This window comes from Panicum virgatum, chromosome 4K (assembly GCF_016808335.1).
Source record: "Panicum virgatum strain AP13 chromosome 4K, P.virgatum_v5, whole genome shotgun sequence".
Lineage (NCBI taxonomy): Eukaryota > Viridiplantae > Streptophyta > Magnoliopsida > Poales > Poaceae > Panicum > Panicum virgatum.
This window is the reverse complement of record NC_053139.1, coordinates 42083600-42100275: the sequence shown is the minus strand read 5'-3', so window position 1 is coordinate 42100275 and position 16676 is coordinate 42083600. Positions and strand designations below refer to the sequence as shown.

At 46.2% G+C, this 16676-nt stretch overlaps 2 protein-coding genes across 2 annotated transcripts; both read left to right on the top strand.

The window, feature by feature from the left end:
• Nucleotides 1-5213: 5213 nt before the first annotated feature.
• LOC120704922 (D-3-phosphoglycerate dehydrogenase 1, chloroplastic-like) lies at nucleotides 5214-5772 on the top strand (the record flags this gene model as incomplete). The annotated part of the gene is made up of 1 exon (XM_039989460.1): nucleotides 5214-5772. A coding segment is annotated over one exon (540 nt), but the record flags the coding sequence as incomplete, so codon positions are not given.
• LOC120704921 (D-3-phosphoglycerate dehydrogenase 1, chloroplastic-like) lies at nucleotides 5754-8985 on the top strand. The gene is made up of 5 exons (XM_039989459.1): nucleotides 5754-6057; nucleotides 7196-7572; nucleotides 7749-7859; nucleotides 7932-8027; nucleotides 8126-8985. Exons 1-5 carry the CDS (start codon nucleotides 5769-5771, stop codon nucleotides 8795-8797), a joined length of 1545 nt encoding a protein of 514 aa, XP_039845393.1. The 5' UTR covers nucleotides 5754-5768; the 3' UTR covers nucleotides 8798-8985.
• Nucleotides 8986-16676: the final 7691 nt, after the last annotated feature.

Genomic DNA, 16676 nt, shown 5'->3' with positions numbered 1-16676 from the left:
CTTGACCTATCCTTGCTCGTTGCCTCCTGGCTGGTCCGTAGAATGGGATACGTCTTCGGCCGGCAATGACTATGACGAGTGATACCCGGCTTGGGCTAGCTTGGTATACTTTTGGCGACGTGTTGTAGAGATCGTGTTTCTTCTTCCGCTGTTTAGACTCTGAACTGATAATCATGGCTTGTATAACTGTTTTACTTAAGTTGGTTTTGTAATAATGGTTTGAACTATTTTGTAATCACTACTGAACTTGCCTGTGTTGTAAATTTTGTGGTTGTAATATCTCTGGACTCGCCTTCGTGCGAGGTATGCTTGTTCGATCCGAGAATCGGTGGTTGTATCGGGACGTTACCCGACAGACCAAAAATTGTTCCGTTTGAAGTGCGTTTAAGCTAATGTTGCCTTTATGGTGATGGTTTACGCACTTGAGCCGGGATAATTTAGGCGGTTCTGCCACACCCGAGGACTCACCACCGGAACTCTTTTCCTTGCCTTTACCTTTGGCATTAGGAGGCGTCCAACGCTTCCTCTTTTTGTTCCCCTTCTGAATCATCATCACATGATTGGGATTCTTCTTAATGCTCTCCTCTGCTGTTTTTAGCATCCCATGCAACTCACTCAATGTTTTATCCAAGCCATTCATCTGAAAGTTCATGATAAAAGGCTCATAGCTCGCCGGGAGCGACTGGAGAATAACATCAGTAGCCAAGTCTTGGTGAAGTTCAGAACCAAGTCTATCCAAAGTCTCAATGTAACCAATCATTTTGATCACATGAGGACTGACTGGGCTACCTTCTGCCAGCTTGCACGCAAACAAGGACTTTGAGATATTGAACCTCTCAGTCCTGGCTTGGTTCTGAAACATCCCACGCAGCCCCTCGATCATGGTATGAGCATCCGCATGCTCATACTGCTTCTGCAGATCAGGGGACATGGTGGCGAGCATCAGACAGCTGACATCAAGTGAGTCATTGCAGTGCTTCTCATAAGCTCTGCGATCAGCAGCAGTTGCATTGTCAGGGAGATCATCAGGATATGGCTGCTCAAGAACATACTCCTTTTTCTCTTGCCTGAGAACAATTCTCAGGTTGCGGTACCAATCAATAAAGTTTGTTCCATTCAACTTTTCTTTCTCAAGAACAGAACGCAAATTGAAAGCGGAATTGTTACTGGCAGACATGATCTACAACATTAAAGTAAAGCAAGATTTCAGCACTAAGTTTATGTAAACACTTTCATTAACTGATTTAACAAAAGACAACCTACTATATCAAAGTCATCTTCCCTCTAATGACATATAGTGGTTCAAGATCCATAATCACTAAAATTCTAGTGAGCTTTAGCATCACGGCTAGAAAAGTAGTGATACAGGTAAGTAACAAATTACTAATCACATCTCTATGCGACTCTTGTTTGTTGGGTGGCATCCAATGCCCCGGCCCCAACCCTATGCCTTAAAGCCCAAAACTGTTTTGATAGCTTTGCTGAGTAAACCAATACTATGCTTGTGAATGTCCGACATCCACCCTATACAAAAGTGATAGCTGAGGGTACTCTACTTTGGTAAACCTACCACACAACGATCAAAATTTATAGGTGCAGCTATTGGTAAAAGGCATCAAAAACTCAAACTTTTCTGAGGGAAGCTATTCTATCATGATTAAAGCATCCACCATATGTAAAAGCATGAAAGAATAGTATGACAGGAAAATAAACATCACAGGCATATAATCATATTATATTGTGAATAGTATGGCCTCTTGTATCACAATGGGCTCCAACGCCATGGCTCCAAGGTGACCTCCATTGCCATCCGTCCTGTCTTGTGGTGATCATCATCGCCATCATGATTGAAACCTCCATGAAAAGATACTAAGCTACTACATCTAATAGCTAGTGGAATAATTACATGAGGATTCAAACATCACAAGTCGACACGCAGGTCGTTATACAATAATGGTGCAACCTCAACCCGGTTGTGTTAACTTGCGACACGCAGGCCGCACAATTCATCACATACATCATCACATGACATTGAGGCCATACCATTCACATCACACCCTGCAAAAACAAGTTAGGCGTACGACGTGTTCTACCAAAGTAGCGCTTGGGAAGCCGCTACAGCGAGAAAGCAACGGCGGTTCTATGGAATCCCTATGAAATCTCATCAGAGTGATCGCATCATCTCAAATCCGAACCATTCATAATGCCTCAATTTTCACTAGGTCAATCACCTTGACCGTGCAAACTTTGCACTTGAGAAGACTGCATCTACACATGACCTTGATCTGTTGGTTCAATCTGCTGACTATGCACACAGTTAGTCCCGATGGTGATTCCAGCCGGTAGGGACATGTCGTATGCATAACAGAGAAAGAACACAAACTAATCTTTTGTCACATGCCGCGCAATCAACTCGCTCCAGTTTTAACCCCTTATGACCAATTGATCTAATCAAACCGTGCAAAAGTAATAGATCCAATCTACTACAACAACATATCACCTATATGCAAAAGATTCAGACCAAAAACTACGCAAGATGGCTCTGGTACCACTGTAGGGAAACGGGTAGGCTACGCTAGCATCACTACCGCATAAACCCAAGATACTTGCGAGTAAAAGATCATAGATCGTTACCACTAGACGCGCAGCGCAGCGGAAGAAGTCGCGCGTCGATGTAGAGGAAGTAGTCGATCACGTCCCACGAACCGAGCTCCTCGTACTTGATCCCAGCAGCCGATCAGCGCAGCAGTCGCAGCAACGCCTCCACGGAGTCCACACGTACGGGGATGAAACGCCGGGCGTCGGTGTGATAGCACCGCACGCACGGCAAGGGCGGCGGCCGAGAGAGAGGGAGGGGCGGCGGCTAGGGAGGTGGCGCGGCTCAGGTCTTCGCCCCCCTAGCCCCTCCCTCATATATATAGGGCGTACTAATGTGCTTCTATCTCATAGGCCCATTAGTAACCCTAATCCCTCTTGGATCAATATCCACTTGGGCCTTTAAACCGTATTGTGATGATGGACTCTTGGGCATATCACCAACAGTTCAGAGTTGCATCGCCGCAAAAAGATGCCCAGCTCCACGAGATGAGTGCGTGCAGACAGACAGCGCACGCGAGCTGACCAAGAAAGTGTGTAGAGATACGACCAGCAGCGAGCAGAAACGCCCGCGCATGTCATCCATCAGCTGAGAACGCGCGCGCCCTGCCTTGCTCTCGGAACGCCCTGACGCCATCGTCGCCAGGATGTCCGCATCCGGCAGGCCTTTCTTACTCCCCTCCCCGCGGCGCGCCGCCCGCACGCGTTCCTCGACCGCGGCGTGCGCTCCTCGCGCGCGGTGTCCCTCAGGCGCAGCGGAGCGGGGCGTCCTGGCGGTTGTCCCCGCGGCACGGCGCGGCGCCGCGACGCGAGCCTGCCTGGCGTGTCCGTTCGTTCGCCGGTGTGGTGTTCGGCACCGGTTCGGCCGGCCGGTGTGCCTGACGATGACGAAGTAGCAGAGCCGAACGGTGCAGGTTCGCACAGAGAAAAAGCAGTGGTGGCGTGTCGCCGTTTAGGGGGTTCTCGTTCCGGCAGTCGTGTCCGCCTCCGTCCGCGGCGCCGCCGGGTCTGTGACGTTGGCTGCCGTTACCTATTTTGGGTCTGGAGCAGTAGTGGCCTAGTGGGCCTACGATGTCCTCGGCCCGGGGCCGTGCGCAACCCGATGGGTCCAGTTGGGCCTTACTGGATAGACGGCTGTACTCGGGGCCCGTTTAGCCTCGTCGGTACGTCGGATCATATGGGCTGAAGGCAGAGATGGCCATGTAATTGATGCACCGGCCCTTGACATTGGTTTGTTTTTTTCTAGGGTCAACGGGAGGGGAGAGAATCCCCTACCTTGACAAGTTGACATTGATGGGGCCACGTTCGAGCCAAAAGCTTACAGCATTGATCTTCAGCAAATTTGGAAAACAACAACCCAACAGAGCAAAGGAAAGCGTATTAAAGCCCTGTTTAGATCTTTACCCGTAAATCCCGTAAACGCAAAAAAAAACGTCACATCGAATGTTTTGACACATGCATAGAGTACTTAAATGAAATCTATTTACAAAACTTTTTGCATGGATGGGCTGTAAATCACGAGACGAATTTAATGAGCCTATTAATCCATGATTTGCAACAGTGATGCTACAGTAACCATACACTAATTATGGATTAATTAGCACCATTAGATTCGTCTCACGATTTACAATCCATCTATGCAAAAAAATTATAAATAGATTTCATTTAGTACTTTAAATTAGTAAGATTTCAACGCAAAATTTTAACATGTGAAGAACTAAACACGGCCTAATACATGGGAACAAGCGTTTGGCACCAGGACTCTGCTACAGTACGGTCAGGGATCTTCAGGCGGGACCTCCATAGGCCCACATCTTCCTTGCAAGCAGCAATCGGTCTTGACGGTGACGGAGGGAGTTGTCTGAACACCACGTCATTTCAGTGTTTCCAGGTGTGCCAGGCTGCCAGCAGATGAGAAGGATGAAGCATGCAGAGTGTTCCTCGGGCACAGTGGTCGGCCGTTTGATCTCCCAAATCCGCCGGGCTGTGCATCCAGCCGGGGGACAAATCCGATGAGTAACCAGATACTAGTCACACTCAAAAAAAAAAAAACAACAGATACTAGTGGCCCTTGACATTGGTAGTTCGATTTTGTGTTTCGGGGAAAGTCGCCGGTCCGACCACACGAACGTGTCTCAAGCCGGCCCAAGACAGATTTCTCACAGTTCAAGGGGTCTTGGGCTTGGATTATGGATAACAAGTATCCTAATTAATTTTGGATCCTTGCATATGCATATGCAATAGTACAACGGAAATGGTCGTTGAGGTTACTTTCATAATGGATGTGAATTGATCTCAAAACTTCAAACAGATTTGACGATCCGCTACTTCGGAACCTTCCCCAAATTACGACTCGATATGATGGAGATACTCTAATTCTGCCACATTGGCCCTTTTCTATATGTATATTTTCCTTTTTTTCTTTCTTTTCTATCATTTGCGAAAAGTGAAAAGCAGTATATTGAAATGGCCAATATCTTTTTTTTTACTCATTGTCATAGAAAATCATAAAAAATGGCCAATGTCATAAAAAATCATTTTGAATCCTGTCAACGGCCGTCGAAAGCAGAGGAGGCGAAGCGGTGAAGCCGCGATAACGTTCAACGTCGTTTCGTCGGTCTTCGACTCTTCTTGATCGTCTCCCACAAGCTCCCGCGATCCACACCGATTCACTTCGCCACTCCACTCCAAGTCACACACTCGCCACACGAGCCCATGGCCTTGGCGACGCCGCTCCGCCACCTCCTCCCCGTGGCGGCGGCGCCGTCCACGGCCCCCGACCCCGCCGGGCCCTCCCTGACCACCCGCCGCGCCCTCTCGCCCCGCGGACCCACCTCCGCTTCAGCCTCGCCGCGTCCCCGTCCCCCGACCCCAGGCCCAGGCCCAGGTCCGCCGTGACGGCGGCGGCGTCCGCGGCGGCCGGGCGGCCGACGGTGCTTGTCACGGAGAAGCTGGGCCCCGCCGGGCTGGACCTGCTGCGCGCGTTCGCGAACGTGGACTGCTCCTACGAGCTCACGGCGGAGGAGCTCCGCGCCAAGGTCTCGCTCGTCGACGCGCTGGTGGTGCGCAGCGGGACGCGCGTCACGCGGGAGGTGTTCGAGGCCGCGCGCGGCAGGCTCCGGGTCGTCGGCCGCGCCGGCAGAGGCGGAGCTTCGTGAGGGCCAACGAGGTCCATGGCCCCCCTAGCTTTTCCAATTCTACACTATATGAACAGTGATTTTGATACTGTTCATCACTGTAGCAAAAGGTGGCCCCCTCATTCTTCCGATTTCTTTGATCAAGCTCCGCCAGTGCGCGCCGGCGTCGGGATCGACAACGTCGACCTCCAGGCGGCCACCGAGGCCGGGTGCCTCGTCGTCAACGCGCCCACCGCCAACACGGTCGCCGCCGCCGAGCACGCCGTCGCGCTCCTCGCCGCCATGGCGCGCAATGTCGCGCAGGCCGACGCGTCGCTCAAGGCCGGTACGCACCTCGTTCGTTGCTCCGAACAGACGCGCCTGCACGATAGCACAACCATGTCGTTCAATTCCTACCACACGTTGTGCGAATAGATAAGGTTCTACTACTACTGTTAACAATGCGGGCGTACTCCCTGATAATGAAATCAATTTTCTGCTAGTAGTTTCTGACAGGTGATGCACATTACTCCCTAATGAAATGTAGTTCCTGTTACGACGACCAGCCCACATGTTTGTTATTAGGAAAACCAGGATGGGAGCTTGGCTGCATCACGTTTCTATAGTTGTATGCTTCCGATGGTTTCAAAAGTTAGGTTGTAAACGATGCTGGCGTTATGTCCAATGCAAATTTGCTTATGTGCTTCCAACAATCGTGTCACGCCAGTGGCATGATGAAGGTGTTCATCTGCATCATCATCTTTCATGGATTGTGTTTGGTTAAGGAACAAAGTGGTTCATACTGCATACTGATCAGAGGTGATTGCAAAGCACATACTAGATCAAATACCGATTTTGTGATGTTGCCAATGTCATTCTAGAAAATGTAAACAAGTACTTGCAGTGTAATGCATGTGTTTGTCTGCTGACATTAAAGAGTAGCAGAAGCTTTAGTCTTTTTCTAATTTTTGAAGCATGTATTGGGGTTTTATGATGATTTTCCTAAGGCCCATTCTGCTATCCGCTTATCCTCTTACAATTAGCTGCCTGATATAGTGATATTCCTACTTGCCATAAAGAAATCCGTTCTTTCTACAGTTCTTCTTAATAACCAATACAGTTCTTATCTATCGATCATCAGTTAGTTGTTTTTAACTTCTGGTATCTGAGATTTTATCCTGTATTCTTTCAGCACTGGATAATAACAGTGCTCTTATTGCCGATTATCAGCTGCCAGCAGTGATCATTTTGAGACATAAAATCCACAATTGTTAACTAACAGATTTCAGGCATACCATGTTCCACCAGTAGGTTCATATTTGAGGTTAAGTAGTCATTGTGAGCAACAAACGATAACCGTTGTGTTCAGAATATGTTTATTTATGAACATTATCATTACAGCTGATATAAAAATACTTAGTGACGATATTGTGGCCAGTTCATTTGTGATGAGTTGGTGTTGCGACTGGCTTTGCATAATTCAGGCAAATGGCAACGGAGCAAATATGTTGGTGTTACCTTGGTGGGGAAGGTACTAGCAGTTATGGGCTTTGGAAAGGTAGGCTCGGAAGTAGCTCGACGCGCAAAAGGACTCGGGATGGATATCATTGCTCATGACCCATATGCCCCAATTGATAGAGCCCGGGCAATTGGTGTAGATCTTGTATCATTTGACGAGGCCATTTCTACATCAGACTTCATATCACTGCATATGCCTTTAACTCCATCCACGGCAAAGATTTTCAATGATGAAACTTTTGCAAAAATGAGAAAGGGTGTTAGAATTATCAATGTTGCAAGGGGTGGAGTTGTTGATGAAGATGCATTGCTGAGAGCACTTGACAATGGAACAGTTGCCCAGGTAATTCCTGTCGTTCTGGCTAATCATGAACCATCCAAATGTTGACAGTGCATATTGCTGTTGCCTGTTATCCAATTCTCATATGCATCTAATATCTATTCACTGCACAATGTTTTGTCAGAAAAAAAGAGAGATATTTCAAGCCTTTTTCCTGATTGCCTTGTGGTGTGAGTCAGGCTGCACTTGATGTATTTACTGAGGAGCCACCACCGAGAGACAGCAAGTTGGTGCAGCATGAAAATGTCACCGTCACACCGCACCTTGGAGCTAGCACAACAGAAGCGCAGGTTTACTAGTCTTTTCCTAGAAAAATTATTTATCCTCTTCACTGAAAGAACTCTTGTACTGCACCTCTACAGGAAGGTGTAGCCCTTGAAATTGCAGAGGCTGTTATTGGTGCACTGAGAGGAGATCTGGCTGCCACAGCTGTGAATGCCCCAATGGTCCCTGCTGAGGTACTTCCATTACCAAGGAAGAAATTATTCATAGTCTTTACAGTACAATTGTGCAAATCTGCTTGAGTTTAAATGGTACAATCTCTTAATTATCACAGGTTTTATCAGAGCTGTCTCCCTACGTTGTCCTTGCTGAGAAGCTGGGCCGACTTGTTGTGCAACTTGTAGCTGGTGGGAGTGGGGTTAAGGTCGTCAAGGTTGTCTACTCATCAGCTAGAGACCCCGATGACTTGGACACAAGAATTCTTCGAGCCATGGTCACCAAAGGCATCATCGAACCTATTTCAAGTGCGTTCGTCAATATTGTCAATGCGGACTATGTCGCCAGGCAAAGAGGCCTTCAGATCATCGAGGAGAGAATTCTCCTTTACGGTTCACCTGAAATCCCCCTAGACTCCATCCAAGTCCACCTCACCAATGTGGAGTCCAAGTTTGCTGGTGCCTTGTCTGATGCAGGTGACATCAGAGTTGAAGGCAAGGTTAAGGATGGCTCCGCGCATCTCACGCTTGTCGGGTCTTTCAGTGTTGACGTTAGCCTTGAGGGCAACCTGATACTGTGCTGCCAAATTGATCAGGCAGGTATCATTGGGAAGGTGGGATCGATCTTGGGACAGATGAATGTGAATGTGAGTTTCATGAGCGTTGGAAGGACTGCTCCTGGAAAGCAGGCGATAATGGCCATTGGGGTTGATGAGGAGCCCGAGAAGGAAGCTCTCAAGCTGATTGGTGACATACCGTGTGTCGAGGAGTTTGTCTTTCTTAAGCTTTAGAGAGGAAGTAACCGAGTAGGTAGGTACCTTAGATAACATTTGTGCTATGTTAGCACGATATTGATTTTTTCAAGCTGCTAGGAGCTAGTTTTGGGGTACTGTACAATGACATTCTTTGTATGTATCAAGAAGTGCATGTAAAAATGCAATTTTTCCTCTTGGGCGTGCTATCCTGCTTATCAGTTGAACTCTGTTGTCATTCCGTTGGCTTATCTCATCTGTGTGGTTGATCTGAAATATGTTGGTGATCTTGTTAGAATATGTATCTCTGGTTTCAGTTTTTTTTTTCTGGATACTGAACTGGAGAGCTCTGTTCTTACTTGCGACACTCCTGCTGCCCTGGCAAACAGGCGCGTATAACAGTGTTCACATTCTGTTGTACCCAAAACCGTTCCAGCTCTCTGAAGCCTGAACCATTTGGTTTACATCCCTGAAGCTGTACACCTATTGTCAGTGCATGCAGATCAAACGCTACAGTATTAGTATGCCTAACTTGTTAGCTGTTACGATCATTCCAATCGCGGCCTTTTCTTCTCTCGACTAAATCGTATCTAGTATACTGTTTTGCAGGATTTGAGCCACGCGAAATCATTTCACTGAAGTGGACACAGCTTTCCCCTTTCGTTCCTATCAATCATGACTCATGAGTGAAGCAGTGAACAATCGGCGCATCATCTCCAGAGTTTTGAGCACGTTTTCTTGTCCCCAGCCATGTGATCCGCCAACTGCATTGTCGAGTTCAAGTCCAACCCCTGTTGGCTGTTAGGCGAACGACACTAGACGCCGAGACCCTCGCATGTTCTTACCACTGTACCCTCTGCCGACCCATCCCAAAATCCCATGCCCCAAACTTCTTTTCGGCAGGAGCCAATGAGCCATCCATCGGCAACTCATCATCTGCTCTCTCCTTTTCCGACCCACCACCGGATCAGATGGTCCATCACCCGATTCACCCCCATGCGGCCGCCGCTGCCACCGATCTCAAGGCCCCGCCGAGCCGGCGCGTCGTCGTCGGCCTCGTCGCCGTCCTCTCGCCAGCTTTTGGGAAAGGGGTGCGCTGGACACTCAGCCGGGAGCGGTGAGTGCCCCGCACACTAGCCGGATAAAGGCCGCCCCGACGGCGACGGCGACGCCCATCGTGGGAGGGATCGAGTGGAAGAGAGAGATCCCGGCGGCCGTCCCGGTGGCACAGAAGTGCACGCAACTTGCTCCTCCCTCCTCCCTGTAGCTGTGACTGCTACTCGCCTACTCCCCTTGTACCTGTCCTGTACCAGTCCGAGTAACAGTCATCTCCTGCTAATCCTTATCGTGTCCACGGCCTGTCTGAACTCTGAAGCATCACAATTCACAACTGTTGTGAGCTCTGAACCCTGAAATGGACGTGGTGTCCAGGTTTTCCTTCTTCGATCTGAGAAGAGAATGGCTGCTGCAAGGTCAAGCTGGTTCAGGCTTCAGAGTCCAGAACGCGGAGGGCGAGCGTTTAGCTTGAGGGAGAAATGTCTGATCGTTCCCACTCACCGAGCCGGAGATGCTTATCGCGGCACGCGCGTTCAGGGCACACGACCGACGGCGACGTCCAGCCGCGGGGATGGTGTCCGGCTGGCAGGCTGGGACTGGGAGCGGCCCGGGAGAGCCGGAGACGCTTGGCTGAGAGTTTTAGTTAGCTCCAGATTCAGATTAGTCCTCCTTTTCTTTCAGGAGTTGACGCTGGATTTGACAAAAAAAAACTCGGAGCAAATCTTGTGGCTTCCCTGAATCTCAACGGGCAGCGCACCTGATCGATGATCATGGAATTTGCAGTGAATGGAAACTACTACCGGGAAGCAGCAGCCTACCGGCGCGTGTCCACTTGTAAACGTTCTTAGCGATGGAAGTAAAAATGGAACATGTTTTCGGGCAATGAAAGGAGGGCTCTCATCATGGGCTTGCCGGAGCCGGAAGCAAATCTTCTGGAAATTTCTGATCGCGATGAGTCAGCAAATTATGAGATTTCGCATCAATGGCGGAGCCCGGATCTTCCAAGCCCTGCCGCCTGCGGCGGTCACGTGAAGAAAGCTTAACAGCACGGGGAGGCGGGCCCGCCTGAGATGTTGGCAGCAGCAATACCAATCGCCGTCCCGTCGAGTTGGTGTTGGCCCGGGACCCCACAGCCCCCAAATCCCCAATCCGGTGCGCGTGAAGCAAAGAGTACCACTTTGTGGCGACCCAAATGAAACGCCACCACTTTTGAGCCTTTGAAAGTCTTACCGGTATGCAGGGGGCGAAGCTAGAAACTGCGGTGGCCACGGTCATCATCATTTTAAAACGGCATCATCAACAATAAAAATAGTGATGAACATTACCTTTACATAGAAACACTATTTGGGTCGGTTGACCCCGACATCAAGCTGTAGCTCCGCGCCTGCTAGTATGGACCTGTATGTGCCACTGGAACTGAAGAAACGCCAAGAAGTGCTTCTAGGAATGAAATTACTTTCACATACCAGTTTGAAGACCTAGTGTTACTTGATAATTGGATGTTCAAATATCTACATTACAATTAGATGACCAACAATATCTGATACATTCAAAAATAAAAGGTGCATATTATGAAAAGTATTCAGATACAAATACACAATTCATCATACAAGTTTCGCTTAGAAAATAGTTATCATACAAAATAGTTCGACAACAGCGAACATGTTAAAATTGCCTTTTGCGCCATCCTAATTAAAGGACTTCCACATGAAATTAATTCCCATCAAACGCATCTACCTCTTTTGGGAACGTAGCTCCAACCATTTGCGAGATGCAAACCAAGATGACCAAGACGTAGACCACGACCAACTTAACTCTCAGCCAGGACACTCAAGGACGTGCACAACCAAGCACCATGCCATCTTGAAAGGACAAATGTCCCGTGGCGTTGACCCCTTGGGTCAGGCAACACACGGTCACATGGGGCGCCACCGCACGGGATCGCCGGCTTCACGAGATGACGGCATCCGGTTCGTCACCCGGCTCCCGTGCCCAATGACGCTTCTGCCCCCGGGGGGGTGTGTCGCGGGCCGACGCGTCGACGTCGGGCGTTTGGGTCAAGATCCCCGCGGGCCGGGACGGTGACGCGACGCGACGCGACGCGGCCGAGTCGCCCGTTCCTGCCGCGGAATTACCAAACTGCCCATGTCTATCCTGTCGCGGCAACTAGTAGTACAAACTTGCAGTTTTCAAACCTGAAATGAAAGCTTTGTCCGTTGCAAACATAATATTATTTCTCCTAGGAACTTTTGTTTGTGGAGCCATTGACTTTTCGCCCAAGCATTTTTCAAATGTGATTGACGTGATGACGTGTTATTTAGCATATAGGATTTTAAGGAGAAAAGGGGCATTTGGGAATCCATAAGAAGGATTTTATTTTATTTTTCTCTGGAAATACAGTGCACGAGTGGATACACTAACCAATTAAGCTATGCTCATTTTGTGATTAAACTTTTTGTCTATAAATGACTTATAGTTTGTAATGGAAAGTGTGTTTCATGATAACTCTAAAACATCAATTTTATATACTTTTTTCAAAAGACAAGATTATAATACCCAAAATTATGAGGTTTACAAAAAAGAATCATAAAAACTACACAAATAATCTCTCTATTGGGTTGATCTGATCTCGGCTAACTTTATCAATACCACAAGTGATTTTTAATATATTTTACATGATTGCACCGAGTAGATATAATTACACAGTTGTATTTTCAAAACGTATGCTACAAGATTTTATCACCTCGCAGTTTTTTCAATAGTGACCAATGGATGTCATACATATTGGTCAAATTCTACAAGATACAATTGAAATGACCCCTTTCTGTATATCATTCAGGAAGCAATGGCATGAATGGACCAGCACAAGATATAGTTAAGGTCTCAAGGACATGACATAAACGTAACAGCTGACACAAACTATATACAAGCTATCGTTTTATTCTAGTTTTGAGCGGATTACCAGCAGGTTACTAATGTTGAGGTTAAAAGGCGAGGAAAAATGATAAGAAATAACAAAAGATATACCCAATAATATTTTATCACATAAGTACCAAAGAGCAGACAGCGACACACCTTGGAAGAACAAAATTATTTATTATATGTACTTTTTTTGATCATATATACTCTTACTAGACATGTTTGTCACTGCAAACTATTGAGGGTACTTTGGACATTTGCTCACCCAGCATATCTATTTAGGTGGCAGAGAAAGGTGGGCTGATTGTGACGGGGAGCGAATCACCGGCTAATTATTGATACTCGGCAGCTAATTTTCTAACGTTGCAGTTTGACGGTGTCAGATCCGTAAAGCTAATCTTTGTCCTTTTCAGCTTCGAGGAACTATAGAGGTAGCAGCTTGTGGCCCTAGACGGGTGGTTGCTTTCAAAATATCTTTAGTTAAGCTCCGAAGCTCCTAGTATGCGCGTTCTAATCTATGATAAAGTTTGACTTAAGAGCGTATCATATAATAGAATAATCACTACAATGAGTTAATGACAAATGCAATGTACAGGAGTAGGTTTCACACTCCAACATTATTGGAATTTGGAGAACTGACATAAAGCTACATGGGCCAGCAGCTAGCTGTGCAGAAGCCATGGCTTAAGATATGGTGTACTGAATAAAAATACGTAAAGTAATTTCTACTCCACAAAAATATGGAGTGCATGGTTTCTTGATATAACCCACAAAAAGGTAGTCATGTGGTATCGAGATTAGACCGCATCATTGATACTTTTCCAAACATTTTTAGTGTATGCTCCTTTGACAGAGCAATTGAGATTAGACCGCAACACTGACACTTACTAATACATACGGAATCCATAAAATCAAGACCGAGCCAGTAGCGTATCTGCAAAGCTTGGATCCATAGAATCCATATATATGGTCATACGGTTACTTCGTCACTTGAAATTTGCAGTCCAAATGCATTTCCCAGATGGAAAGCAGGTCGCTTCTTGACATTTGACGTCTGTATGCTCGACCTTTGTGCGGCATGGATCTTGGGGAAATGATCGTTGGGGTCACTCTCACTCCAACTGCAGATCCTTGAAAAATTTACAGGCTAGGTACAAATTACAATCAGCACGATTCACCAGGATTAAATTAGGACATTGCACTGACTCACATGTGTGAAGTGGCCCAAAGACATACAAGTTAAAAACAAATAAATCTTTTATGCTATGAGTTTTGCTCCGGTGCACCTTTCCATAAAAATAACACGAATATTAAAGCAGTAAAATAATTATTTTTTCCCACTGGGTACTATTTGGGCCTAGCCCTACTTGTACCCTAAGCAAGCTCAATCGATGCCGATCCACACTACCCAGCCCACATGCCGTCAGAATCACTGCGTTCGGCAGCTAGTTCCTGCTCCAGTCTAACAGTATTTTCTTCTCACACCGCTCCAACCACCAGCTCCAGCTCCAGCCAGCCCAACAGTATTTTTCTCTCACACCATTCCAGCTCCAGCCTGCCAAACGCAGCGAATATCTAGTTCCAGTTAATCATTTGTCCCCCTCGCCATTGTTCAGCAGTCGTCGCCTTGGATGCATGATGCCGCTGCGGCGGCGGGCAGCAAGGTGGCGCTCGTGCCTCACCAGCCGTCGGTGATGGTCGCATGCGGTGGGGGCAGGCCTCCGGCAGAGCGACACGTCGGTGAGACAAGAGAGACCGAAGAAGAGGCGGGCACAACACTGGTGCAGGCGTCAGCAGCTGCGTCCGCACATTTAGAGGATAGAGGTTGAAGATGAATGTGAGAATCGGATGTGTTCATGTGCTAGTAAAACGGATCGACTCGAGGTCGGCCCTCATTAGGCACGTGTAGGGCTGGGCTCAAACGGTACCTAGGTGGGGAAAAATAAAATTAATTATTTCGCTGCTTTAAGATTCGTGTTGTTTTCATGGGAGGGGCCACCGAGCAAAACTCTTATACTATACATATGTCTATAGTTCGTTAATTCTCATTTAAAAAAAATACTGAGCTGAAAAAACTGTGCTGCTATTCACTCCGTTAGCACAGCACGATTGCACGAAACGTGAGGCCAGGAGGTCTTCCGTTATCCAGGCGGCAGCATCACCGTCCCGTCTGGGTGATTAGGCCCCCAACATCGATCCATCCCCGCGAAAGGCCAACACGGCCCGGCCCCGCCCCAGCGCGACGCAGATATCTTCGGCGCTTTTTTCATTTTTATATTTAAAAAAAATTCAAAAATATATGTTGAATAAGGAAATTTTCAAAAATAGGTGTCTGTCGCCCATCCAATGAGCGATTAGACCTAAATGTGAAAAAAATTAACATTTAGGTCCTGGCGCTCATGGCGAATTAAACAGTAAACTTTTAAAATCGATATAAAATCGTAGAAAATCGGAAAATACAAACTCAACTGTTCTGGATTCTATGAAACAAGATCTACAACTTTTGTTACATAAAGTTTTTCATTTGATCAATGTATCTAAATCAAGAAAAATAGTTCTTGTACCTAGAAAAATCTGAAATAATTCATTTGGTCTAGTTGTGCTTATCTAAAATTTACCAAATTTTTTTTATAGCTCTTAGGAAATAAAATAATGGTACTGTAAAAGTTATGGTTTCTAATACTGAGTATAGCAGCATGGATACATAACCCATTTAAACTAGACATATTGTAAGATCTAATTTAAAAACTTATTCTATAAATATTTTCTGGGCCTACCAATTTTGTACAAGCCTATGCTCACCATATGCAACACTCTGGCCAAAGATGACATACATCCAAAGGATGGATCTTGATATTTAAATAAAAGTGCATTAAATTGATATTTAAAATAGAGCAATATACATTGATCAAATCAAAAACTTTATGTAACAAAAGTTGTAGATCTTGTTTTATAGAATCCATAACAGTTGAGTTTGTATTTATTTGATTTTTATATGATTTTATATCGATTTTACAAGTTCACTATTTAATGCGCCCTGGGCGCCAGGACCTAAATATAATTTTTTTTACATTTAGGTCATGTCGCCTAGGGGGGCGACAGGCACTTATTTTTGAAAATTTCCCTATTCGACATATATTTTTGAAATTTTGTTTTTTTAAATATAAAAATGAAAAAAGCGCGATATCTTCGCCGCTTGTGCACGGGGCCCACCTCCCTCACATGCACAAGATGACAAGATCGACCCGCGGGCCCCACGGCCCACGCCGAAACCCCGGAACGACTATGTATCGCGCGCGCTGCAAATTGGTGAACCATCGCCTGAAGCAGGCCCCGTGCGCCTACTTGGACTGTTTTTGGGTGCTTTATTGGGCCGACTGTTTTTCTCCTTTATTTTTTATTTTTATTTTTCTTTTATTTACCTTTTTAAGGATAGACAGGCATTAAGTAACTTGGCCTGTACACATGCATGCACGAACTGCTACCTATAGCTGACCCATTGGCTCGTGAACAAGATTATTTCTTTTGCTTGCTAGCCTATTACTACGTGCCCTATGAGGCAATAGGAGGTCCAATTTATTTTTATTTTTTCTCCTTTCTTTTTACTTTCTTATTATGTTCCTTGTTCCTTTCTTTTCGCTAATCCCAGCATTAATTAGATTTTTTTTGACATATGCCATGTATGTAGTTAACCTCTCTTTTTCACAATTATTTGTAGCATTCATCATTGTCTCTTTAATTTTGGCTCTTAGCAAACGTATACCCTATTTATATTGTTTTGACATTAAAAATTTATTTGTTGCAATAAGACATTATTAGTTCACGATGTACAATTATTTATTTACTAGGTTAATTTATGATATATGGATTTAATAGTTTGATTGTTAACAGATCTATACTTACATATCAAATTATTTATTCACATTTACGAGCGAGTCATACT